Source organism: Nansenia antarctica, assembly GCF_963989245.1.
Source record: "Nansenia antarctica genome assembly, chromosome: 19".
NCBI classification, from domain to species: Eukaryota; Metazoa; Chordata; class Actinopteri; order Argentiniformes; family Microstomatidae; genus Nansenia; species Nansenia antarctica.
This window is the reverse complement of record NC_137692.1, coordinates 11,656,378-11,682,476: the sequence shown is the minus strand read 5'-3', so window position 1 is coordinate 11,682,476 and position 26,099 is coordinate 11,656,378. Positions and strand designations below refer to the sequence as shown.

The following is a 26,099-nucleotide window of genomic DNA, read 5'->3' as shown; positions in this document are numbered from 1 at the left end:
TTATCCACTCCCCCATATTTACTTTTATCAATAATGTTCATTGATATCGAAAACTATTCATTAGATTCCATTCTAAACGTCCATATAGTTTTTTTCGTCGCCCGGTAAATACAGTGCGAGTCACAAGCCCTTGTTTACAGCCACGTCACATAGGAAACAGTTGGATTTGGATGCAATTTATACCTATTGTGATATGTCAATGAAATATAATACATTTTACAGTCTTGATACATGAGAAAGTATGATACACTGATGGTGCCAAAATGTCTCCAAATGGCACAATTCGGTTGTCCGCCTAAACATACATGTACTAAAACAGGTACAAAGTTGCATTGGCTCACATTACTAGCATCTAATTTGGCACAAGTACACATCAGACCCTGGAGTACTGATTCCTAGATGATTTGGGCCTATTCAGTCAGGTTTCCAAGCTGATATTCACTCTAAAAGCTGTTGTTTTTTTAGGCGGAGAGTGAATTTGAGATTTTTCGCAATGTTCTAGCTCTATTAACTCTGACACAGTGACATATATGTTGATTCTGACACTTCTACAGTCACCCCACAGGTGTTAGCTTTCATTTGATACCAAGATCATTACGAAGGCCCTTGTGATTGTGGAGATATTCTATATTCACTGTGGGCATGTGATTTCGAGCAGAAAATCTGAAAAATGGCATCGATAAGGTGACAATGTGTTGTCAATGATTTATTTCCTTGTCTCTCCATGTAGCATCCGTTTGTTAGCAGTGTAGTTGATAACAAACCTCTACGAGAGCTGGTTGCGGAGGCCAAAGCCGAGGTCACTGAGGAGATCGAAGAAGGCAAAGAGGAAGAGGAGGAAGAAGAACCAGAAGGTTCCCTGGTATGTTGTATGCAACGATTATATTGTGTGTATGCTTCATATCATTTGAGGTAGCAGAGGATGTTCTATTAGGAGAGGGTTCAACAAGACATATGTATATAGGGATGGGAATCGAGAACTGGATTCCAGTTGAGAACCGATAACAAATGTTTTGAGGCATCAGTATCAATAACATCTGAGATTATCGATTCTCTTATTGGTGCCGCCACATTTTCCCCAACACAAGCCCCCCCGTGGCTTAGTTGGTTAGAGCGCCAGTCTAGTAGGGCTGCACGATTAATCGATTTTAAATCGAAATCGCGATTTGAAATGATGCGATTAGCTAATCGCAAAGCCTGCGATTTGCCTGCGATTTTTTTTTATTTTTATTTTTTTATTTTTATTTTTTTGCTATTTAGCAGACGCTTTTAATCCAAAGCGATTTACAATTACGAATTACAGGGACATTCCCCCTGGAGTAACTGAGGGCTAAGTGCCTTACTCAAGGGCACACTAGTAGTGGTGTGGTTTCAGGCGGGATTTGAACTCACACAACCTTCCGATCACAAGTCCAATTCACTAGACCACCACTACCCGTATGGGATACGTCATACAGCGCGTCAGATTCAACGTCAATGAACGTCAACGTCAATGAACGTCAACAATGAACGTCAACAATGAACGTCAACGTCAATGAACGTCAACGTCAATGAACGCACACCAACAACATCGCATCGTATTTTTTGAAAGTACCTGCCCTTTTCCAAACAGCTTCCAATTAAGCTTTCCTAGATGGTTGTGTGAAACAAACCACCTGAGTCAGTTAGTAATGCTCCATCACATGTTTTAATCTGAAGCTTGATTTTAAAGCAACCCAACTTTAAAGCAACCCAATGTAAGTTTAGTTCTTTCACTCGTAGCTCGGGCTGTGGGGGTGCTAGAGGAGGGAGCCTCTAAGTCCCCTGAAGACGTACAAACAAACTGCACGTTGATACGACCTTCCTAGCCGGAGATATGGCCACACTTTACAAAAACTTCCTTTTTTTTCTTTTTTTTTTTGCTATTTAAAAAAAAAAAAATCGCAAATTAATCGCAATCGCGATATCTGTCCAAATAATCGCAATTCGATTTTTTCCACAAATCGTGCAGCCCTACAGTCTAGTAAACTGGAGATCGGGGGGTTCAAATCCCAGAAAAAAAGGAAAAATATATATTTTCAAGTGTTTGTATTTGATTACATAATGTCACAAACAATAGACACAACATTGCTAAATAATATCACAGTCACAGGATGGAATGTAGGTGGGCTGAATAATCCAACCAAATGTACTAGAATAGTACGTCACCTAGCCAAATTGAAATCAGAGTGAAATCTGTGTCAGGCCTACACAGGTATCGAATCAGTAAGCAGAATTGATGGTGATCGGTATCAATAACATCTTATTAATTCCCATCCCTGGATGTATATAAAGATTACATTTATATTCCATCTGGTTTTCCTTGGTGTTTCATGAAGGTGGTACCTGGGCACAAGCGGGCTCCGTCAGACACCAGCGTGGTCAGCTCTGAGGAGGAGAAGCCTCCCCAGACACCCTCCGTCCTGGAGTCCGTCACGGAGAAGGCAGAGCCTGCTGCCCCCGCAGAGGACGCAGAGGACGCCACCAGCGACAAGCTCTCTGACGAGGGCCTGGGGACCAGCGAGGGTGACAGGGCAGAGGGGGAGAAACTCGACGAGGCGCCTGACGCTACCAGCAATGAGGACCTAATCACTGGGCCGGATGAGCCCGCTGAGCCCAAGCCTTACCAGAGGTCGGAGGAGATCCCTGACGACCCAATCACCTCACAACCCAAAGCCCAGATAGAAACCCTTCCAGACGCGCAGGAGCTTGTGACAGTGAGCCAAGAAGAAGAAATAGGGGAGGAGGAGGAGGATGAGAGAGAGAAACAAGAAGGGAAAATGGAGGAGCCTTCACTGGTAGAGGTAGAAGAAGAGAAACAGACAGAGGAGGAGGAGGAGGAGGAAAGAGACCAAGCTCAAGGGAAGGTGAAGCGGCTCTCCAGCCTCCTGAACCGAAAGCATCAGGAGACCAACCGGAAAGGGCTTCCGAGGAACCTTGCCTCCTATCGACAGAGGTCGTCGCTCAACCCGTCGAAGAGACAGACGATGAGACCCCTGAAAAAGAAACACAATCAAAGGAGGACGAGGCAGAAGTTGACGCAGACACAGACGCAAACATCAAATCGAGGGTTGGCACAGAGTCGACTGTTGACACGGACAACGAGGTAGAGGCAGCTGAAGCCTCCACAGAGGACCCGATGGAAGAAGAGGCATCGGAAGAGAAGACCAGCCAGGAGACGGAGGAGAACCACTCTGAGGCCGCGGAGGAAGAAGCCAAGCCTGGGGCTTCTCTCTCAGAGGAACCAGCCGGAGAGAGGGACGAGCAATCGGGGAGCTGCCTGAAGCTGAATCCACAGACCGACCCCAGGAAGAACCCGAAGGCACTGCTGCTGCTGATGTATCAGCGGCCTCTCCCGAGGAGGAGAACCGAGAGGAAGAGGAGGATAAGGCACCACCTGAAGAGGAAGATGCCCCATCTCAGGGCATTTCTGTCCCCGAGAGCCAGACAGAGGCGAAGACAGACCAGGAGGACGTCACCGTGACGGGGAGGCCAGACGTAGAGAAGGACTCTGACTCTGGGAGCAGCTCTGCAGCTGATAGCAACAGCATGGACCTCAATCTCTCCATCTCTAGCTTCCTGTCCAAGAAAAAAGAGGCGGGGTCTGCGTCTGCGCAGGTACTGTTGATACACACTCAGGGCAGAGGTCGACCTAATGGGGGTTGACCTTTGACCTTTCCTTGTCTCCTCTCCTCACCTTTATCTAGATAGAGACACGTAGTGTAGGCCTGCCTAGTACCACACTTTGGATTTTGCTATTATAGTTTTTGTTTTATATCAGCGCTGACATAGCACCCCCAATATTTTTTTTTTTTTTTTTTTTTGCTTATCCAAAATTCATTTGAGTATGAAAAAAAAGTTGTGTGTCAGTTTGAATATGATAGAAAATTGATGAATATGATGATGTACAAACTTTTCAACACAGGACACCAAGCGTCAGAAGAAGACTCTGAAGAAAACCCGTAAGTTCATGGTGGACGGAGTGCAGGTCAGCGTGACCACGTCGAAGATAATCAGTGACAACGACGCCAAGAATGAGGAAATGAGATTCCTGAGGTAAGGGCTCCTCAGATGCCAGGACTATATTATGACTAAATATGGAAGGTGACCCATTTAGGAGGCCTGCAATAAGTAGTTCTCAGTGACTTTTTTCACTCAATTACCTGACCCCCCCCTAGGGCCCCATTCATTATGGGATGTTCAAGACATCTTGCAGACACAACTCACTGAGGACTGCTTTGTCTACATTCTACATTGTTACGCTGTAATACAGGTTAGCATTTTGTTCTAATGGTAATAAAATACTAAAGAGGATTACAGTGTAGTGGATAGTTACTTTTCAAAAATGTAATACAGACAAAGTTTTCTAAGAGGGATTCTGTCATAATATTTCTTATTTTGGCGTGGTTGCAAAGGGTTTTGGACATATTTCTAGAATTAATGGGCCCCAAAATATGACTTCTCAGTATCTAGGGAAGCAAGTAACTAAAAACTGTCTGGGTGGTGAGCTGGGAAAACCTTACATGGTGAAATGTTGATATGTATATGTATGAATACTAGCCACTGTCCCCAAGCTAGATATTTTTTAACTACTGAGATATCTCCATCAGAGCCAACGTTATACTGTTTACCTTCATGTGTATAAAAGTGACTAATACAAATACAGTTCCATTACATTTTAATTCCATTGAGAGAGAAAGAGGAAAAATGACAACACTGAGCTTGGTTGTTTAAAAAAAGATTGCCATTCAGCTAATGAACTCATTTGTTCCAACTAAACAAGCCACTTACACAATCCTGTAAGGCAGCCATCTTTCTCATTGAGCTGTCAACTGTGCAAGGATGTTTTGAAAACTGGACGTGGTGAACAGGAGACAGAGGTCCAATTCGCTTCCCTCCAAAACATACTATGCACTCGTTTCATCCTCTTCAAAGATTTAAAAGCACTTAAGTGGTGTAGGTGTAGGGTGTGGGCCACTTCATCTATACCTAGCGATGCTTTTATGTCTTTGCTTTGGATAATGGCAAGTGGGCAAGGAAAAGATAGATGGTAAATGGACTGCACTTATATAGCGCCTTTATCCAAAGCGCTTTACAACGGCCTCTCATTCACCCATTCACACACACATTCACACACCAATGGCGACAAGCTACCATGCAAGGCGCCGGCCGGCCCGCTCACTGGGAGCAATTTGGGGTTCAGTGTCTTGCCCAAGGACACTTCGACATGTGGCCAGCCGGGGCTCGAACCGCCGATCTGCCGACCTTGCAATCAGTAGACGGCGGCTCTACCTCCTGCGCCACTGCCGTCCCAAGATAGACTAGAATAGAGGATAGATAGAATAGAATAGAGGATAGATAGAATAGAATAGAGGATAGATAGAATAGAATAGAGGATAGATAGAATAGAATAGAGGATAGATAGAATAGAATAGAGGATAGATAGACTAGAATAGAGGATAGATAGAATAGAATAGAGGATAGATAGAATAGAATAGAGGATAGATAGAATAGAATAGAGGATAGATAGAATAGAATAGAGGATAGATAGAATAGAATAGAGGATAGATAGAATAGAATAGAGGATAGATAGACTAGAATAGAGGATAGATAGAATAGAATAGAGGATAGATAGAATAGAATAGAGGATAGATAGAATAGAATAGAGGATAGATAGAATAGAATAGAGGATAGATAGAATAGAATAGAGGATAGATAGAATAGAATAGAGGATAGATAGAATAGAATAGAGGATAGATAGAATAGAATAGAGGATAGATAGAATAGAATAGAGGATAGATAGAATAGAATAGAGGATAGATAGACTAGAATAGAGGATAGATAGACTAGAATAGAGGATAGATAGAATAGAGGAGCAACGTGAGAACGACTTATCCCACTCCCAAATATTATTATAAGCTCATAACTAAGCTATTAAAATCAGTTAGCAGATTTGAGTTAATTGAATGGAAAGGAGCACTAATGATGTTTCAGTAGATCAGGACTCATCATGTCATATGTGGGGCCACTTGATCACATTAAACACAGAGGATTAGCCAAACCAAGTGGATTCACAATGGAGATTAAAGCTAGTCATGACGTTAGAATAATGAGGTTCTATCTCCATTTTGGTCAAAATTGAGTTTTTTAACATAATCTGATCCATTAGGTGTTTATTAATGCCTGTGTGGTGTTGTTTTTAAAATGGTGACATTTTTGAGTTAGTAATTCATAAAATACAAAGGTTCCATCTCACAAAACATAATGGAATGTAAAAACGTTGACGCTCAATATCTCTGAACTACCCTAAACGGAGATAGAACCGTATCATTCTAAACTCACGTAGTGTGCCAGTTTGACTATCGAGTGAAAATCCACACCAGCCTATTGGTTTGTAAGTGACAGTCTTCCAGTGGTCAGCTTGTTAGATAACTTGTTATTTAGTCTTAATGTCGTTTCTAGTCTGAAGTTTTATTTTTTATCTTTATATCTTTCACATCTTTGTGAGCTCCAACCTGGCTCTGACACATCATTCAGAATAGGAGACAGAATGCTGGCTAGTTATTCATTTTTACTGGCACTATGCTAAAAATAGGGAAAATACCACCGCTCATCCGTGATCAGACTTAGCTGAGGTGCTGGAGCTGAAGAGTATCAAATGGAGTGCAAAAAAAGCAGCAGCCGCACACTCAAATCTGTGCCAGAAAACGTTTTAATTTGAGCTTTCGGTCATAGACCTTCTTCAGGCAACTAGCAAATTCACAAACCCTTGAAAATTAACCATTTCCCTTCATTCCATATCTATTCACCACAATGAAGTAAAGGGATTACAGTATCAGAAGCATCCAAAGTTTTAATATGCCCTAAATAAAGTAAAAAACGACATCTGATGGGTTCTTCGAGACTGCCACACAAATATGTCCCATTGAAAATGATTAGTTGTATTGCTGGAATAGAAGGAGGAATGGTATCACACGTGTTTGAAACCGTTCCTCATTCCATTCCGTGCATTACAATGAGCCTGTACTCCGATTCCTACCTACCGACATCCGTCTTCCCTGTACTGTATATGACTGTATATCGTCTGATCTTCTGCCTTCCCCGAGGCTTTTAAAAGATGTCAACAACTCCCCTGCTCATGCTCAAGTGTTTGTCTGTTGTCCCTCTGTTGGTCTCATGATGGTTCTGTGTTTGAGGTGCTGGGTAGTGGGTCGGTTCCTTTTCAACACTGGATTTGGACAAAACACACGCTCCACACTCACACACACACACACACACACAGACACCCACATCAGTAGTGTTAATTTATTTGATTGAAAACTGTGTGTGTGCGTGCGTGTGTGTGTGTGTGTGTGTGCGTGCGTGCTTGTCGTTGCAGGCGTCAGGAGCTGAGGGAGCTGCGTTTCCTGCAGAAGGAGGAGCAGAGGGCTCAGCAGGCTCTCAGCAACAAGCTGCAGCAGCAGAGAGAGCAGATGTACCGCCGCTTCGACCAGGAGATGACTGTGAGTCAGCACCGTCCTGCTAGATCTGAGATCTGCTGTGGTCTCGGACCCACCACGGAGACGAGACTAGTCTTTGTTCCGCACTGATGTATAGATGAAACGGTCCTAGATAAAGGTTGTTGTTTACGCATCCATTATCCTGTCCTTTCCGAAGGCGATCACTGATCAGACAGTGTTGTGCTGGTGAGAGCGGTATAGGGTGGGAACCATGATTTGACCTATCCAATAAGATCAGATCTGTTACAACCCCCTGACTATTACTGTATGTTATTACGTTTTCAGTCCACTTACCACCTTCCACGACTTGCATTCTAAGGCTATATTCTGGCCACCGTTTCAATAATAATGCATCACTGTTTGTAGCCCTTAATGTCACTTACAGTAGGTGACAACACATGTTAGAAAAACATGTACATGTAAAAACTGCAATGATGTGAGATCTAAACTGTACTAATGGCTGTAGGCCTCCCTTGATGTTGAGATTCATACAGTACCAGTCCAAAGTTTGGTGTGTCCAAACGTTTGACTGGTACTGTATGTCACTGGGACACGCAGGGTAAGAAGCGTCAGTACGACACGGAGGTGGAGAACCTGGAGAAGAAGCAGAAGCAGACGATAGAACACCTGGAGCAGGACCACACGGACCGCCTCAGGGACGAGGCCCGGCGCATCAAGGCCGACCAGGACAAGGAACTCTCCAAGTTCCAGAACATGCTCAAGAACCGCAAGAAGGAGGTAAGGATAGAACCCGCTAGCTTGGGTCCTGCGGGTTCTGCATATGGAGCAGGAACAAAATGCATGGAGGAGCTTTGATGCTTAGCAGTGTTGTTGCCATATGGAGCAGGGGGGCGGAGATGGGCTTGGGGTGGGGCTGGGGGGCACTGACATGCATGCACTACTAGCACTCTTATTATTGATTTATTTTTTAAAGTTAGTCTTTCTGAGTGGGGCAGTCCCACTCATATTTTTCTTTTTATTGCGATAGAGACAGTAGAGATATGACAGGAAGGGTGGGTGAGAGAGAGAGAGGGGATGACAACCGGGAACCCTGCGGTCACACGGTCGACGCTTAGTGTGTTACGCCCCACTAGCACTCTTATTTATGTAAGAATTATATGAAAATATATTTTCATGCAACTTCATCATTACAACTCATACGCTACGATATAAAAGAAGTTGCGTAGTCATATTCATACATACAGGTCCAGTATAAAGCGTGATTTGACTAACGTGACTACTGTACCGTAGATTATGTGCACATTTTTTAACTGACAAACTACAGTATATCATATAATGCTGCAGATTGTGCACTCTTGTTTCATAGCAGCTACATAATGTTTTATTCATTGGCCCTAAGGCCTTTGTTTTACCACGCAAAACTATGTGCTACTTGGTTTTATTTATTTTTTGGGGGGGGGAAAGACTTCATAGATGTTTCGTTTGGTAACTTGGATAGTTAAATAAAAAAAGTACGGGTACACAAATTCAAAGCATTCATTTTGCATGACCATCCTGCATATGGGGATATTGCTGGTATCCTACGCTCATGCCTCTCTTTTGCCAGCTTCATTGTACTGCTTTCTAATAATAATAATAATAATAATAATAATAACTTAATAATAATATAATAATAATAATAATAATAATGTAATAATAATAATAATAACTTTATTTGTATGTGTTTGTATAACACTTTAAACATCAAAAGTGCTATACAAACAAATACAAATAAAGTTATTATTATTATTATATTATTATTATTATTATTATTATTATTATTATTATTATTATATTATCATCATTCTGCTGTTTGGGGCTCAGTAACCTCAGGTTCAGAAGGTATTCTGTTCCTTAACAGTGTTCCCGTTCAATGCTTGCAGGTTGTTGGATACTACCGATGCCTACAATATGCTACGCTACAATAATGTTCTGCTCTTTAACCAATGACATGACAAAGAGGCATCTTCCTGTGAGGCTGTATTATATTATGCATAGTATTGCCTGAAGCAGCTCAAATCCATGCTGCTCTCCATTTGTAAACTGGATTGTTGGCGGTGGTGTGAAACTTGGCTTACTCAAATTCATGCTACTATCAATGTGTTACCCAAGGTGCTAGCATGGTGGCGTTGGATGCTGAGGTCAACTCGTTGTATTCTGTGGTGTTAATCAGTTAAACGCATGACAGTCTTACCACCTGGGTTCTATTTACTGCTTTTACTGCTCAAATAGATATGGCAACACATGTTCAACTCCATATACCTATGTCTGCATTGGTTCCTGGTTAAAATAATCCCAAATATGATTTGGGATGATATCATAAATGATGACGAAAGTCTCTAGATTGCTGACATCATATATGGACCATTATTATATATACTGTATATTATTGACATTGTTTTTGGAAGTGTCCTTGGAATAATAATGTATATGTTGTTTTGATGTAACTAACTCTGTCTCTTGTGTGAGTGTGTGAGTTGGGTTTGGTTTGGTGATGGGCATGATGGTATGGAGGGGTGTTTGATTCTGATGTGGTTCTGATGGCTGTGGGGCTCAGATAAGTACACATTTCAATGGCCTTTTTATCAGAGAGTAACTAGAATGGAATAGTCAGTGCTTGATGACAAGGAGAAAGAACTAAAGCATAAGTATCTTAACTCACATCATTATGTAACAGTACTGATCAAAAAGTAATACTCACTGCAAGTGGAGTTGGTAAATGTATACCTTGCATTTGGATTATTCCACGAAAGTTAATCTGATAAACCGTAAAGGCCAATAGAAAGTACTTTAGTAAAGAGGTGTGTGTGTTTTCCTATGGGGATATGTCTTTGATCCTACGGTAGTAGTCTGATGCACATTGAAATCCCTGGTGTCTGTCTGCTACTGGCAGCGTTTCCCATTAATGACCTAGATTGTGGCAGCCCTCCATAGTCTAATTTGTCCCGCCATAGTCTCATAACCAACTGGAAATATCTGTACAAGATGTTCGAGATTTCCACACGTGAGCGACGCGATCTTTGGGATCCGCTCCGCAGGTCCGTACCGTTAAGTGCTATCGCTAACCCCGAAGATCGCTCTGCTACTGACTATCAGACTGTGGTAGTCTAGTCATGGACCATGTGCTCAGTCTACACTTCGAGTAACTCTCGGACTGAAAACGAAACCCACAGTCTACATGGGTACTTTATCTGACTCTGTGCAGTCTGTTCTAAAACGGAGAGTTCAGTTGCAGATAAACTGTTGCAGATAAACTGGATTTTAATAGTAAGTTATGGATTCAAGTAATGAATGACAGTCGTCTGGATTTGTAGTGTGCATCAGCTTAGAGAACACCGTATAGAAACATGTTGTTGAAAAAGGGTTGAACGGTGGGGAAGGTAAGCAGCCTGCTGAGAAGACTAACATATTTTCTCCTTCAACTTTTTCAAGCTGATTAAATGACCTCATACGCCGTCTGGTGACTAATCAACTCTTATCACTCAAGCAGTGGAACAACTTTTTTCTTCTTTGAAGTTTTCGCAAGACTACTAATCAAACACTAAAGATTTCAACCTTGAAACCAAACACACTGACCCCTGAGAAATCTAGCATGGAAACTGGCTACTCTTTGAAATCAAGGGGTTATGGGGAATCCTATGTGTCTATACTCAAATACATGACCTTGCATGACATAATACTACAACATCCCAGTGTCCCTCACTGTCTGCACACCCAAACTATAGGTGAAAGAGGAGGTTGGACAGTCACCCAAACACATGAGAAAAGAGCTCTTGAAACGCTTAAAGGAAGACCTATTTCACGTTCAGACAGCGGAGGTAAATTATGACCTATTATCTCTCTCTGTATGTGTCTCTCTAACTCTCTCTCTCTCTCTGTATGTGTCTCTAACTCTCTCTCTCTCTCTGTATGTGTCTCTCTAACTCTCTCTCTCCTCTCTCTCTCTCTCCCTCTCCCTCCCTCTCTCTCTGTCTCTGTCTCTCTCTCCATCCCTCTCTTTCTCTATCTCTCTCTCCATCCCTCCCTCTCGTTGTGTCTCTCTCTCCCTCCCACCCTTTGTGTCTCTCTCTCTCTCCATACCTCTGCCTCCCTCTCTCTCTCTCTCTCTCTCTGCCTCTCTCTCCCTTAAGAGAGCAGTGGAGGAGGGAAGAGGTTATTTTATCTCCTAACAGATGTCTTTAGGCTGATTCTCCTCTACTGTACATCACACCCAAAACATCTCTCTCTCTCTTTCTCTCTCAGTCTCCTATCTCGCTGGGGTTAACCAGCCAAACATCAGATCATGTCAGTAGAAAGGACAAGATGTCTCACTGTGATGGTGAAACTATTACAACTTTCACAAAAATGTCCCTAACTTTCTCTCAGACATCCAGTCACTCAGAACAACGTTCCTCTGTGTATTGACCCTTACAGTCAACGCTTTCTCAGCTTCTCAACGGTTCTCTTTTCCCCTTTCACATACACAACCCTCCTCAAGACACATACAGTAGACCCGATGGTGGCGAAGGTTAGGAGAAGGTTTTTATTTGGTTTCAAAGGGGTCGATGTTGGTTATTTACATGACTATCACGGATAGGAACAAGGATCAACTCGGCAAGACAGCATGGACGTTTGTTTAACATACTGGAAGTGCAATGATGCAAGCTGTAGTAAAACTCAACTAATAGTGCCTGACTGCATACTCCATCTCAGTGTTCATAAGGACGAGAACAGAACTAACTAACTAACTACTACTGGAGTTCATTATAACATCCTCTCCCTACTGTGCTGCGTGCCTCACCATTGCCTCAAACCATTTGAACTTCAACAAGGAAAAGGACCATGTCCTGTACTTCTTTTAAGGGACTCCGGGAGTGTGTGTGTGTGTGCGCGTGTGTGTGTGCGAGATCCTGACCCTATGTCGTGACAAGTACGTGTATGTGTGCTGCGTGGCCACAGGTCTGCCTCTGTTTGTTCCCGAGTGTGTGTGTGTACTTAAGTGCGTGCGTGCGTGCGTGCGTGCGTGCGTGCGTCCCTCAGCCTGCTGTGTGTCACCTGTCCCTCTGGCCTCTCCTGATCTGGGCCAGTGTGCTGTGTGCTCTCCTCTGCAGGGTGTGGCCCAGGTTATGATACAGTCTTTTCAGTTGTCCTCATGTGCACTCTTCAACGCTCAGATGCAGGATGTAAGTTGACTCCCCCCCTCCCTCTCTTTCCCTCCCGCTCTGTCGCTCCCTCTCTCCCCTCCCTCTCTTACCCTCCACTCCCCCTGCACCCAACTGACTCCCCTCCGCCCCCCCCCCCCCCCCCCCCCCCCTCTGTGTTTTGGAGTGTTGTCATCAGTGTGTTGACGCTGTGGTCCTCTGCCTCCGCCTCGTCACACACTCTGTTCCTGTAATCTCTATGCTCTGTGTTACACTTACACCTGGAACACCACCACACTCTGGCTGGAGAGAGCGTATCCACAGGCTGGGTTTAAAAAAAATTGTGAAACCGCTGGATTTATCTGGATGTCATTCACTTCGTGACATTAGAATTATAAGGTTCTATCTAAATTTTTGGTCAGAATTTAGTTTTTTACACAATCTGATCCATTAGGTGTTTATTAATGCCTGTGTGGTGTTATTTTTAAAATATTGATATTTTTTAGTTAGTAATTAATAAAATACAAAGGTTCCATCTCACAAAACATAATGGAATGTAAAAACTTTGACGCTCAATATCTCTGAACTACCCTAAACGGAGATAGAACCTTATAATTCTAAGCTCACGACTTCTAGAGTTTAGAGTTGAAAGACTTGAATGTTAAGTTGAATAGTTAATGTGCTTGTACAGTACTAGTACTGCATGACTATGGCTATAGAATTAGACGATCGAATGGCAGAAAAATAGTCTTGGATACATTCCTTTTGGAAGACAATCCCTCAATGATGGAAGAGCTGAAGGGTCCTAAAACAAAATTATGTGCTTTTATATACTGACAATTCTGTATTTCCGAACATATTCTCTCAATGAACCAAATACATGACTTAACATCCAATACATGGTGTATGTAGCTATTTCGGACTTTCTCTGTTTTCTGTAAACGTCACTGTAGATGTTTCTATCCAGTACGTAGAAACTAGAGTCAACGTCTGAATCTGTACTTCTTTCTGTTGTTAACATTGTTTCTCTCTTTCTATCTCCTCCATCCGTATTTTGGGTTCATTCCCATGATTTCTGAATGTCTCTCTTCCTTTTCGATTGCGCGTCGATGACGTGCTTCTCCGTCATGCAGTGTTCTGTCTTGTAGTGTACTGGACTAGTGGTTTGATGTTATTGAGTGTCTTTATATCTGTTCTACTGTCCTGGCTGTCCTAATGCGCGACACACAAGAGAATAACGTCGATCTTTCCTCCTCCGTTTCTCCCTTTCTTACCTTCTCCCCTTCCTTGTCATTTGCCCCCCTTCCCCCTCTCTTGTTACCCTCTCCCTCTCTCTGTCCCTCTCCCTCTCTCTATCCCTCTGTCCCTCTCCCTCTCTCTATCCCTCCCACACCTCTCTCTCTCTCTCTCTGTCCCCCCAGGAGCAAGAGTTTCTACAAAAGCAGCAGCAGGAGTTGGACGCAGCTCTGAAGAAGATCATCCAACAACACAAGCACGAGATCGCCACCATAGAGAGAGACTGTCTCAACCACAAACAGCAACTCATGAGAGGTACCAGTCAGATGAAGATCGACCCACTTCACCGTACAGGAGGGAGGTAGTGGGAGAAAGTGAGGCGGGGGGGAGACAGAGAGAGACTACGGACCGTCTCACCCACAAACAACAACTTATAGAGAGAAAGTCTCTGTGTGTGTGCGAGTGTGCGCGAGTGTGTATGTGTGAGAGAGAGAGAGCCCTTTATTAGAGTGCAAAAAAGCAGCATCCGCACACTCAAATCTGTGCAAAAAAACTATAGTCATTTCCTGTCGGATTTGACTCATGACCGGAGTCTCTCCAGACGACTGCTCTTCACCAGCAAAAAAATAAGTGTACAGTTGAGGCCAAAATGATTAGCCCCCCCTTGTGAAATCAGACAAAAACCCTTGATTTCTCCATGGAAATGTGAAAACCAGTTTTAGTCTCATCAGACCAAAAGCACAGACTTCCAAAACTCGTCTTTTACCTTTTGAATGTTCACGGGCAAACCTCAGGCTGGCTCTGATGTGGACCTCAGTATGGCTCTGATGTGCCGCTCTTTGAGTGAAGGGGTTCTTCTGGGACGATGGCCCTGAAGCCCACCACGATGAAGAGCCCTCACAACTGTATTCCTTAAAACATCAACTCCAGAAGAGGCCAGCAACAATCATCTTGGGCAGATGTCCAGGGCTTCTTGCTGACCTCTCATTCTCTTACAGAATGTGTCTCCTTGTACTTTAGCAATGATGCGACGTACAGCGGTTCTAGACACTGTGAAACGCTTGGAAATGGCAGTATAGCCTTCCCCCTTATCATGAGCCTCCATTTTCTTCTTTCTGAGCTCAAGGCTGATTTCCTATGTCTTTGGCATGGTGAGTAAGAGTAGTAGTATAGTGCCTCTCAATAATGTGTTCAAGTGCCCTGTTTCTTGGAGTCCTTTTATGCTGATTGAATGCACAGGTGTTGATAGGATGCCAATTGACTGCACAGGTGTGGTTTGAAGCTAATATTTTTTTAACACCCCATTTTTCACTATATTTGATATAAATCAGGCCAGAAATTTACCAAAAGCTACTAAATAGCACTGGTGAATGTTTGATTATATCAAGTTTTATCAATGCTGCAAACATTGGGAAGAATTTTAGGAAAATGTTCCATAATTCCTGGTGGGCTAATAATAATGTTGGCCTCAACTGTATGTACAGTACCAGTCAAAAGTGTGGACACACTTTCCCATTCAATCGACTGGTACTGTACGTGTGCTCACATACGTATACGCTTGTGTTTGTGTGCCTGTGTCTGAGTTAGTGTGAGGGTACTCTTCGAAGACATGTGTTTTCTTTTCTGCGTTTGTCTGTGTTTTTTGAGTGACTGTCTCCTGTTCGTGAGCTTAGGGTAGTTCAGAGATATTGAGCGTCAACGTTTTTACATTCCATTATGTTTTGTGAGATGGAACCTTTGTATTTTATTAATTACTAACTCAAAAATGTCAACATTTAAAAAAATAACACCACACAGGCATTAATAAACACCTAATGGATCAGATTATGTAAAAAAACTAAATTTTGACAAAAATGGAGATAGAACCTTATAATTCTAACGTCACGTCCTGTTGTCCGTCAGCTCGGGAAGCGGCCATGTGGGAGCTAGAAGAGTGCCACCTACAGGAGAAACACCAACTGCTCAAGCAGCAGCTGAAAGACCAGTACTTCATGCAGAGACACCAGCTCCTCAAGAGGCACGAGAAGGTAAGACAACTAGTGGAACACACGAGGCTAACCGTCTCCTCAGCAAATTGGCTTCTGTGGTACCATAGACGCAAGTAGGGGTCCCCGTACACACATCTCTTATTCCTTTTTGTCAACTTGTGTGTTCATTCTGAGCTCCACCGTCCAAACCTGTGTCTGTCTGTAGAACTCCCTCCTCTGAAGAGTTTTTCCTCAGAAGTCCTCAAAATATCTCTATTTTTAATTTGTTGTCAGACATACTGCATTGAAGAATTGGAAACAAAACACCAAAAAATAGAGGACAGGTTAAAAATAAGACTCATTTATTCCCCATTTCAACTTCAGGTTATGGACGATGATGAAGCGAACTCTACACAAGTGGTCACATGACCAAGTGAATGTTATTACGTTATATATCTGACTCCAAAAGATATGACATGGTTAATAATGATTGATAATGTGTTCATCCCTGTGTGACAGACACTCTATCATTTCAATATCCTAGATTCAACTCTATGTGATAACCTGAGAGGAGGGCATTGATAACAGCACTGGTACTTTTAACTATGTAATCACTCCGCCGCACAGGTGTTCTATTAAATGACTGTTAATTAGGCTAGGCTACATTAACGGTCGTTATCTATCAGATTGTAACAAACGTTGCACCACAAAGATGGATAATTGCACCACAAATGACATTTGAGTTAAATGATGAAAGGTCATCAGAGGAGGACCATGGGAAGGAAAGCCTAGATGCTTCAGTGCAAACCTCCAGGTATGGAGCAGCGTACTGTCAACAGACTCTTACTTCACTGGTTGCACAATCAATGGAAACGTACAGATGAATGTACATCATACAAAGTAGCTAGCCTGCGGTAACGCGTGTAGGCCTACTGCACAAAGGAGCAAGCGCTGTGCAGGAGAATGTTTGTGTTCAGGTTGCTTGGCAACAGTCCAGTTCTAGTTCAAGAGCAAGTTCAGTTGCATAACTATTTGTGTTGGCGGAGACAAATAAATGATTCAATAAACACACAAATCATAATCTGTTGTCGCTTATTACTGTTAACTAATAAATGGCACAGAACTGTTGTATAAAAGCAATATCACACTGGAGGTCGTGCTGTTATACTGAATATCAGCACGGCTGTGATTATCTTCCTACTCGGCCTGCGGCCTCGTACCTACGACTGAATCACAGCCGTGCTGATATTCAGTATAACAGCACTCCCTCTAGTGTGATAGATTCAAGATTCAAGATTCAAGATTCAAGATTCAAGATTCAAGATAGCTTTATTGTCTGTCACACAGTGACAGAAATTCTCCTTTGACAGGCAGAAGTGCAGCTCAAGAATACAGTTTCCACATTAAAAACACACATAGGTCACATACATTAATACATACAATAAAAACAGACAGACATAGCAGTGTTTATAAAATGTAGTGCAGTCATTTAAAAATGATAATAAAAAACAGTGTTATGGTTTAAAAAGCTCAAATGTTGTGGTTTAAAAAGAAAAACAATGTGCTTCCTATTTTAAAGTGTTCAGGGCGGTGGTTGCAGCTGGGATGAATGATTTTTTGGATGTGTTTTTCCGGGCCAGTGGAATTCTGTAATGGCGGCCTGATGGAAGTGGCTGAAATGATTGGTGGAGGGGGTGAGAGGGGTCCTGTGTGATTGGTGTGGCTTTCCTGATTAACGACCGGTTGTATATTTCAGACAGGGGAGTTTGAGGTGAGCCGATGATTTTACTTGCCTGATTGACTATACGGGAGAGTTTGGTTTTGTATTTGACAGTGAGGTAGTTGTACCAGGATGTGTTATTGAAGGTGAGAATGGATTCAATGAGTGATTTGTAAACCAGGGTTCAAATGTCCTTGCTGACGTTAAAAGCCCTGAGCTTCCTCAGCAGGTGGAGGTGCTGCTGGGCCTTTTTGTAGACTGAGTCAGTGTGCTGGGAGAAGGACAGAGGGATGTCCTTATCGCTTAATTACATTAGAACTGTTAAACGTTGGTTATTGCGTATGGGCTAAGACCATAACAATCGGACTACACACTGTGAACGGAGGAATCATGCGCTGTCAGACAGGGTTCATGTTATCAAGGAAGCAACTTTTATTGTGGGAATGGTCACATATATAGGATCAGCTGGCTCAATCATTCATGTCACACAGCTGGTGTCAATCAATCAATGATGCCCCACTCACACTGGGATAGGGATGACTGGAGAGCACACTCATGTCAACAATAACATAAGGCAGATAGAACTGGACTGGACGATTCCAAACTGTGATTGTCTCTCTGTGTGTGTCTCCTGTAGGAGATGGAGCAGATGCAGCGCTACAACCAGCGTCTGATCGAGGACATGAAGAGCCGGCAGACCCAGGAGAGAGGCCGGCTGCCCAAGATCCAGCGCAGCGAGGCCAAGACGCGCATGGCCATGTTCAAGAAGAGCCTCCGCATCACTGCTGCCCCCGGCCCCCCGGAGCAGGAGAGGGAGAAGATCAAACAGGTACACACACACACACGCAGTACACGTACATACACACACAGTACACGTACACACACAGACCTACAGTACACACACACACGTACACGTACACACACACACACACACCTACAGTACACACACACACACACACACACACACACACACACACACAGTACACGTACACACACACACACACCTACAGTACACACACCTACAGTACACACACCTACAGTACACACACACACACACGTACACACACATTTACAGTACACACACACCTACAGTACACACACACCTACAGTACACACACACACACACAGGTATGTCAACCACATAGGAGACTTTCCAAATAAAGTGGGGCCTAACTCTTGGAGGTGTGTGTGTGTGTGTGTGTGTGTGTGTAGGATGTGTGTGTCTGTGTCGTGTGTGTCTGTGTCTGTGTCTGTGTCTGTGTCTGTGTGTGTGTGTGTATTGTGTATGTGTGTGTGTGTGTGTGTGTGTCTGTATCTCTGTGTGTGTCTCCTCCTGTAAACGCCTTTAAAACATCTTAAAACATACCTTTTTAGCTTATTTATTGTTACTGTATTATAATTGTATTGTCGTCATTTCATTATACTGTTAAGCACCGTGTATTGCATTTTTGCATGAAAGGCAATATATTTAAATAAAGTGTGTGTGTGTGTGTGTGTGTTCCAGTTCGCTGCGCAGGAGGAGAAGAGGCAGAAGAACGAGCGTCTCCACCAGCATCAGAAACATGAAAACCAGATGAGAGACCTGCAGCTGCACTGTGACTCCAACATCAGAGAGCTGCAGCAGCTGCAGGTAGGCCTGGCACACGCACTCACACACACACACACACACACACACACACACACACACACACACACACACACACACACACCCACACCCACACCCACACCCACACACACACACACACACACACACACACACACACACACCCAAACCCACCAGTTCCAATCCTTTCCAATTTCCCATTTTCTAGTTTGTACCTTAAGCCTTCTTCACATCAAGGATTCCCAAACGCAACGGGTCAGTTTTAGGACATTGCAGAGAAAAAACTCGCCAGACATTCCCAAAGAATCTGGACGTTCTGGTGAGACTTGACAAGTCAAATCGCTGGTGATGCCTCGCAACTGCCCCTCGCAGGGCCAACGCAGGGTAATCGGGACCGCTACAACTCGAGTTGCGTTGCGAATCCTAGATGTGAACTGCCAAACACCGCTAAAATATCGCTTCTCTTCAAATCACTCTCCAGCGCTTTGAGGTCAATGCATTTGTTTTTTTGGTGAACTACCGTAATAACCCTAAATGGTCAGAGAGTGCAACTTCTCTGCTTTCAGAAACTGTTGGAATGTTTTCGATTGCACACATAAGACCTTTTTAAGACGTTTTATTTCAACGGCAGCAGAGTTTAGCAGACAGGAAGATGTTAGCTCGGGCATCATGTGACTTGGATGAGATGAGATGTAGATGTCGCGCTGAATTGCTACTTGCCCGACCGGGCAAGTCAAAGACGGGTTTACTTGCCCCGGGCAATCGGGCAACTGTTAATGTCGAACCCTGTCTGCATATTCAAAGCTGGAGGGTTGATAGAGAGACGACCAGAGATCACGTGGTCACACACCTTCCTCTACCTGAAAAGCTATGTTAGGCTATGTTAGTACTTTTTGTACAGGTGTGTGTTGTTAGAGTATTTCCTGTGTGGCTATTATAGAGTATTTACTATGTGGCTGAAGCTACAACCTCTAAACTCCACTAACTCTATTCATTCTGGAGACGGCTAGATGACTTGGGTTGTCTGAACCCTAACAAACCTCAATGGACCTTTCTATCAGTCTGGACCAGTGATATTTATACACATTTGTCTACAAGAACAGCAGACATCAGGAATGATGGAAATAATCCTTTATTAGTTTCTCCACACTTTAAAAGCACATTGTAAAGGAAATGTTTCTATGAATATAGAAGTGTAGTCTAAGCAGTAGCCTAATGACTCGTCAATGATTTTGTTTTACATGGTCACATAATAAGACAGATTCACATCAAATATTTACATTGACACCACCCCCTCCCCCCATCACAAACATAACATCTAAGAATGAGCTTGGGAAATACATCAACGAATCAAGCATATATAGGGTCAAATCTATGTTTGTTCTACTTTAGTTACACTCATTTGAAACCAACAGAAGTCGCTCAGAATTTGTATGTATTTTTTTAATAATATGAAATACATTTGAAAAGACTGAAAGTATTTGAATCCCTTTAGTAACATAAAAGCCTGTAATCTTACCCAAGGTAATTCAATGGACCACAACAACCTCATGACTTGCAAAGACAACCAATAGAACTGAATCAATGAACCATGAATCACTCCCCCCTCCCACACCTGAGCCAGCCCAGCCTCCCCAGGTTGTTCAGGTAGAGAACAGGCATGACAGCACTTCCTACTGTGGGGGGGATCATAAGAGGGATTACCAAGAAGCACATGAACACTTTGACACTGATGGGTATCAGGGCGCTGAAAGACAACACCAACAAGCGAGGAAGGTAGGAAAAAAATGTCATGACCAGGCTGTTGTTGACGATGATCTGAAGAGCCTTCTTCTTCTGGGGGTGGAGGCCTCGCCCTCCAGGGTCAGATCTCTTCAGAGCCCTGAGGATGAAGAAGTCACAGAGGCTGATGGTCGGGATAGTTACAGCGCAGAGGATGACGCAGAGGATCTTCCACATTCCTGTCACTCTCTCCGCAAAGACTGTCCCGTAGGTTACCGTGATAACCCAGACACCAACACACATCAGAACCCTGGAGGTCAGGCCCTTTCTGGCGCGGTACGTGATTGGATGCACCACAGCCAGGTAGCAGTCCAGACAGATACACGTCATGAAGAGAGGTCTTCCACTCAAAGTCAGAGAGTTGATGAAATGAGTTATTTTTTTCATGGTCATGTTGGACCAGATGAGAAAGTTACATGTTCGAAGGGGGATGAAACTCAAGAAGACCAAGTCCATGACTGTGAGGTTTAGCATGAAGACGTGGTTGGGGGTGATGGGGGTGCCTTTCCAGAGTTTCTGCAACAGCTCCCAAAGGACAGTGACACATGCAGGGACCCCAAACAGGAAACAGACGGCACCGACAACAGCCCAGATTATTCTACCTACCATCATGTCATCACAAACATTAAAGAAGCCTGGGTCCCCGGAGACAGTGGAGTTAGTGGAGTTTAGAGTTGTATTCTGCAGCTGAGGTTGTATCTTCAGCCACATAGTTGAGATGAGATGCTGATAAGAACAAGATTGTTGATGAAGCTGAGAATTCTGAAATAATTATAAAAATGTTATTAATCTAACTATCTTTATTTATCCACAAAGTACATTGAGATGATTTTTTTAGGGTACAAAGTCCACATTAATGAAAGTTCTACAATATCAATTGTCAAGAACTGGAAATATATAGGTGTTAATTCTTCGAGTTCTTGTATAAATTGTATACATGTATTTTTTATAAACTGAATATGTATTATATAAAACTATATTATAGTTCCGCACAACAGGAGAAGCAGACACAGAGCACCTACCTTTCAGCCAGAGGAGGGTTTGTGACGGTAACATCTCTATGTCTCTCTATAACTTTGAATACGCAGGTGTGACTGAGACTGCCTCACCCTCACAGTGATTGACATATACTCAGGTGTGACTGGTAACCAAATCAAGTCAAATGTTACTGGTCAAGTACACAATATACAAAATAGAGCGTAATTAAATGCTTTTTAGGGCAAGCAACTCATCAACAATGCAACAATCGAGCAATTAACAGTGCAATTCAATAATAATAATAGTAATAATAATAATATTAGAAATGAAAAAACAACAACAATTGCAGCAGAAACTCAACAATATGCAAATGTTTGAGTGTGTGTGTGTCTGGGCTTTAGACTGTGGTATGTGTTTCAGAATGAGAAGGCTTTAGACTGTGGTATGTGTTTCAGAATGAGAAGGCTTTAGACTGTGGTATGTGTTTCAGAATGAGAAGGCTTTAGACTGTGGTATGTGTTTCAGAATGAGAAGGCTTTAGACTGTGGTCTGTGTTTCAGAATGAGAAGTGCCACCTCCTGATTGAACACGAGACCCAGAAGCTGAAGGAGCTGGACGAGGAACACGGCCAGGAGCTGAAGGAGTGGAGAGAGAAACTACGACCCAGGAAGAAGGTGAGAGAAGACCCTCAGTTATCAAACCTTTTTTAAGCTTTATTTATTCGGTTGTTAAGTCTGACGTCAAACGTGACGTTAAGCAATTTCCGGGTCCAAACCAGAAATTCCCCGCACCAGAGTACCAGTGTACTAAAGCACCAGAGTACCAGTGTACTACAACGGTAGAATGACAGTTCAATCGTTTTTTAGACTCGGATCTATTCATACAACAAGGGACACAGCACTTTCCCGTTTTTCCCATATTTGTCAGCGAGCCTCGGAAAAGCGCTATATAAATATAATGAATTATTAGTATTACTGAGGCATTTCGAAGAGAGTGCCTCAGCCAACTTTGGACCCGGAAACACGTCACGACTTAACAACCGAATTATCTTTCTCAAGAGAGACCTGCAGTCCCCAATGTTACAGTACTACTACTATATATTACACATTTTAAAAACAAAACACTGGATTGATTGGTTGGAGAAGATGTTGTTTTTGGATGTCAAGTGGAATTCTTTGTTGTGTTAGGCATTGGAGGAGGAGTTTACACGCAAACTCCAGGAGCAGGAAGTCTTCTTCAAGATGAGTGGCGAGTCGGAATGCCTTAACCCCACAACCCAGAGCCGGATCTCCAAGTTCTACCCTATCCCAACCGTGTACAACTCAGGCCTATAGCCCTCAGCTCAGACCTTACAGCCCTCCAGGCATGGCGTTCACCACGGCTGCGCTCAGAGACTGTCTCCCCCTGGTGGCAAGGAGGACCACGGACCATAAACCTGACTGTCCTCAACTCTCAGACAATCAGTGGTTATATTGTGGCGCTTGGGTTAGTGCGATTGCAAAGTCACACACACACACACACACACACACACACACACACACACAGAGGGGTGCTGAATACTGCTCACCATATCTCCTTGATAAGTATGTATCATTCCGAAAAAAGAATATCTTCCAGTTCCACCCCTCACTAAGCTCAATGGGAAATGTTTTCAACAAATACATTTGCACTTTTCTAAGCGTGGTTATGTACAGCTTTCTACATGGCTCAGGCAAACTTATGGTCAATATGACTTTCATCCCAAATGTACATAATACATGCAAGTATCAAATACTGTACTAGTATAAAATAACCCAGTGCCTAAATTATTTGACGAACTCGTGAGTCTGCTGTTCTTCAGGCTCGCTCTGTTAACTGCTGCTCGGTCTCCCCCTTGAGGTGTTTTACACTAACACGGCTAGACATGTGTCCGAATCATAGCCTAACGTCCAACATTCATTTTTAATAACGGATAATAAGCTGTTGCTTGAATTAATCCTTAGGTTCATTGCTATATGGATGTATTTCTGTTTCAAATTTGAAGGAATGTACTTATTATGTCAATTATTTTAGACACTGTGGTATTGGAATCTTACTTTACTGTCGACGGTGGACGTTATATAATAGTCGAATGACAATTCATCACGATTGTTCTTCTTGTATTCCGTCTCTATGCATACTATCATCACTTGCCGGTTAGACGTGTGTTATTGTCTTTTCATTGAGACTTTTCGGGGTATGGTTATAGACACCGTATTGTTTTTGAATGTATTTTGGACACAAATATGAACAAGATCGGAGATGTGTAATGTGTATAAAAGTGAAGGAATGTAAGCCGTGAATCACGTTGTTGCACTGTTCTACATGAGCTTAGAATATGCAGTTAGAGACGTCCCTTTAACCTAAACAGTCCGGAAGAATGCAATAGAGTTGCTCTATTTTCAAGGCACTTTTTTTTTACCACCCCCATCCCTTTTCCTTACATATTAACGGGGGGCGGCTGTGGCGCAGGAGGTAGAGCCACCGTCTAATGATCACAAGGTTGGCAGATTGGCGGTTCGAGCCCCGGCTGGCCACATGTCGAAGTCTCCTTGGGCAAGACACTGAACCCCAAACTGCTCCCAGTGAGCGGGCCGGTGCCTTGCATGGTAGCTTGCCGCCATTGGTGTGTGAATGTGTGTGTGAATGGGTGAATGAGAGGCCGTTGTAAAGCGCTTTGGAGCAGCTTTGGAGGAGCAAAAAAGGCGCTATATAAGTGCAGTCCATTTACCATTTCACTGCAAATTGACTGAATCGTTCAACCAGGGGATCGATTGCATGCTGTTTTTTTTTTTACTTATACTTTTGATTTCAAATATGCCCATACTATTTCATGATACTTTTCTAAATAATGTATACAGTGTACATGTCATGTTGTATGCTGTACTCAATGTTTTGCTCCTCTTTTTTTATTCTTGGGATGGACATTGTGATACTGTGTCTGTAAATGGAAGTTATTATTCTGTCCTAATTTATCAACATCAAGATCTTAACAACAACAAGAGCTATATCAGTGTATTCTAAACCCTCCACAACCGACATTGTTATTGCATGAATGAATGCTTAATTCATCTGATAGGAAACTTTGGTATAACAGGCTGGCATCTCATGATTTGTGTAGTAAGACAGGTCCTAGAAAACCATTCATAACACTGAGTTAACACAATGACATAATCTTCATGCTGGATTTTCATTGAGATTTTGGGTAATTTGATCCATAGTGCACACAAGGTTCAAGGCACCAACACTGTTTGTTTGTTTTTTAAAGAATTGTATCTAGTAAAGTACATGGAGAAATGAATTGCAAGTCAATGGATGGATGGATTTTCAAATAGCCTGTTATGATTTTTCTTCAAGTTGTCACATATCGATGGAATTTCTGAATTACCATATTGAATAATCATATGCATTTTTCAAGTCAGGTAAACTAAGTTTTAAGTGTCTTTATACATGGACATGTGTGTTGTAAATAAAACATTAGCTGTATATGAAACTGTAGCTTTAGCTGTATATTTTTGTTTTGAATCATCTTTGATAATTCCATATGAAAACAAAACAAGACTTGATGTCTCCAAGATATGAAACGTTATTTGAATGTTGTTGTTTTTTATGATCTCAAGGACAAAGCAAATTCCATCATGTATATTTGTAGCATTTATTTAGTTTTAGGTACAAAAAAGCTATTTTGGTTACATAACTTACTCCCACATCAACAAGTAAAAAAAGTCAATTTCAGTGCTGTCATATACAAAATACATTCCAATCTTGTTAGGGTCATTGGATCATATGCAGTTAGCATGTTAGGCTGAACAATTAGATTATTGTAAATGGTTAAAAACTTGGAATGTGGCTAACATTTGGTCAGAGGTCAAAGTTGGATAAGAAAGGGTTAGAGTTTGGGTGATGTTATAAATTACTATTAAATGTAATATCACAACCCCTTAATGTAATATATTCTATGTTATGAATGTGACAGACATCATTGTGCAACACACAACCCTAACTTAAAACCATTGAAATGAATTAAAATGAATCAATCGCAGAAATAGATAGCAAAGTGCAAATAGAACATGACCTAAAATCCAGTAGTACAGTACTATTATTTTTGGAAATCTATTTCCTATGAGAATTAGAGCAAGCCCTGAGCTCTAGAAAGAT

The 26,099-nt window shown here is 42.5% G+C and overlaps 1 protein-coding gene across 1 annotated transcript in view; it reads left to right on the top strand.

Moving 5' to 3' along the window:
- The window catches only part of slka (STE20-like kinase a), a gene marked incomplete at its 5' end in the record, with an annotated part of 39,251 nt that extends 13,842 nt beyond the window's left edge, over positions 1-25,409 (top strand). Inside the window, 14 exons of the mRNA XM_080548932.1 lie at positions 731-862; positions 2,358-3,125; positions 3,466-3,636; positions 3,944-4,074; positions 7,397-7,520; positions 8,076-8,255; positions 11,243-11,335; positions 12,608-12,679; positions 14,059-14,188; positions 15,776-15,900; positions 18,198-18,389; positions 19,065-19,190; positions 22,484-22,597; positions 23,111-25,409. Coding sequence (XP_080405058.1) covers positions 731-862; positions 2,358-3,125; positions 3,466-3,636; positions 3,944-4,074; positions 7,397-7,520; positions 8,076-8,255; positions 11,243-11,335; positions 12,608-12,679; positions 14,059-14,188; positions 15,776-15,900; positions 18,198-18,389; positions 19,065-19,190; positions 22,484-22,597; positions 23,111-23,257 — 2,505 coding nt within the window. The 3' untranslated portion in view covers positions 23,258-25,409. The remainder of the gene's footprint in view (positions 1-730; positions 863-2,357; positions 3,126-3,465; positions 3,637-3,943; positions 4,075-7,396; positions 7,521-8,075; positions 8,256-11,242; positions 11,336-12,607; positions 12,680-14,058; positions 14,189-15,775; positions 15,901-18,197; positions 18,390-19,064; positions 19,191-22,483; positions 22,598-23,110) is intronic.
- Positions 25,410-26,099: the final 690 nt, after the last annotated feature.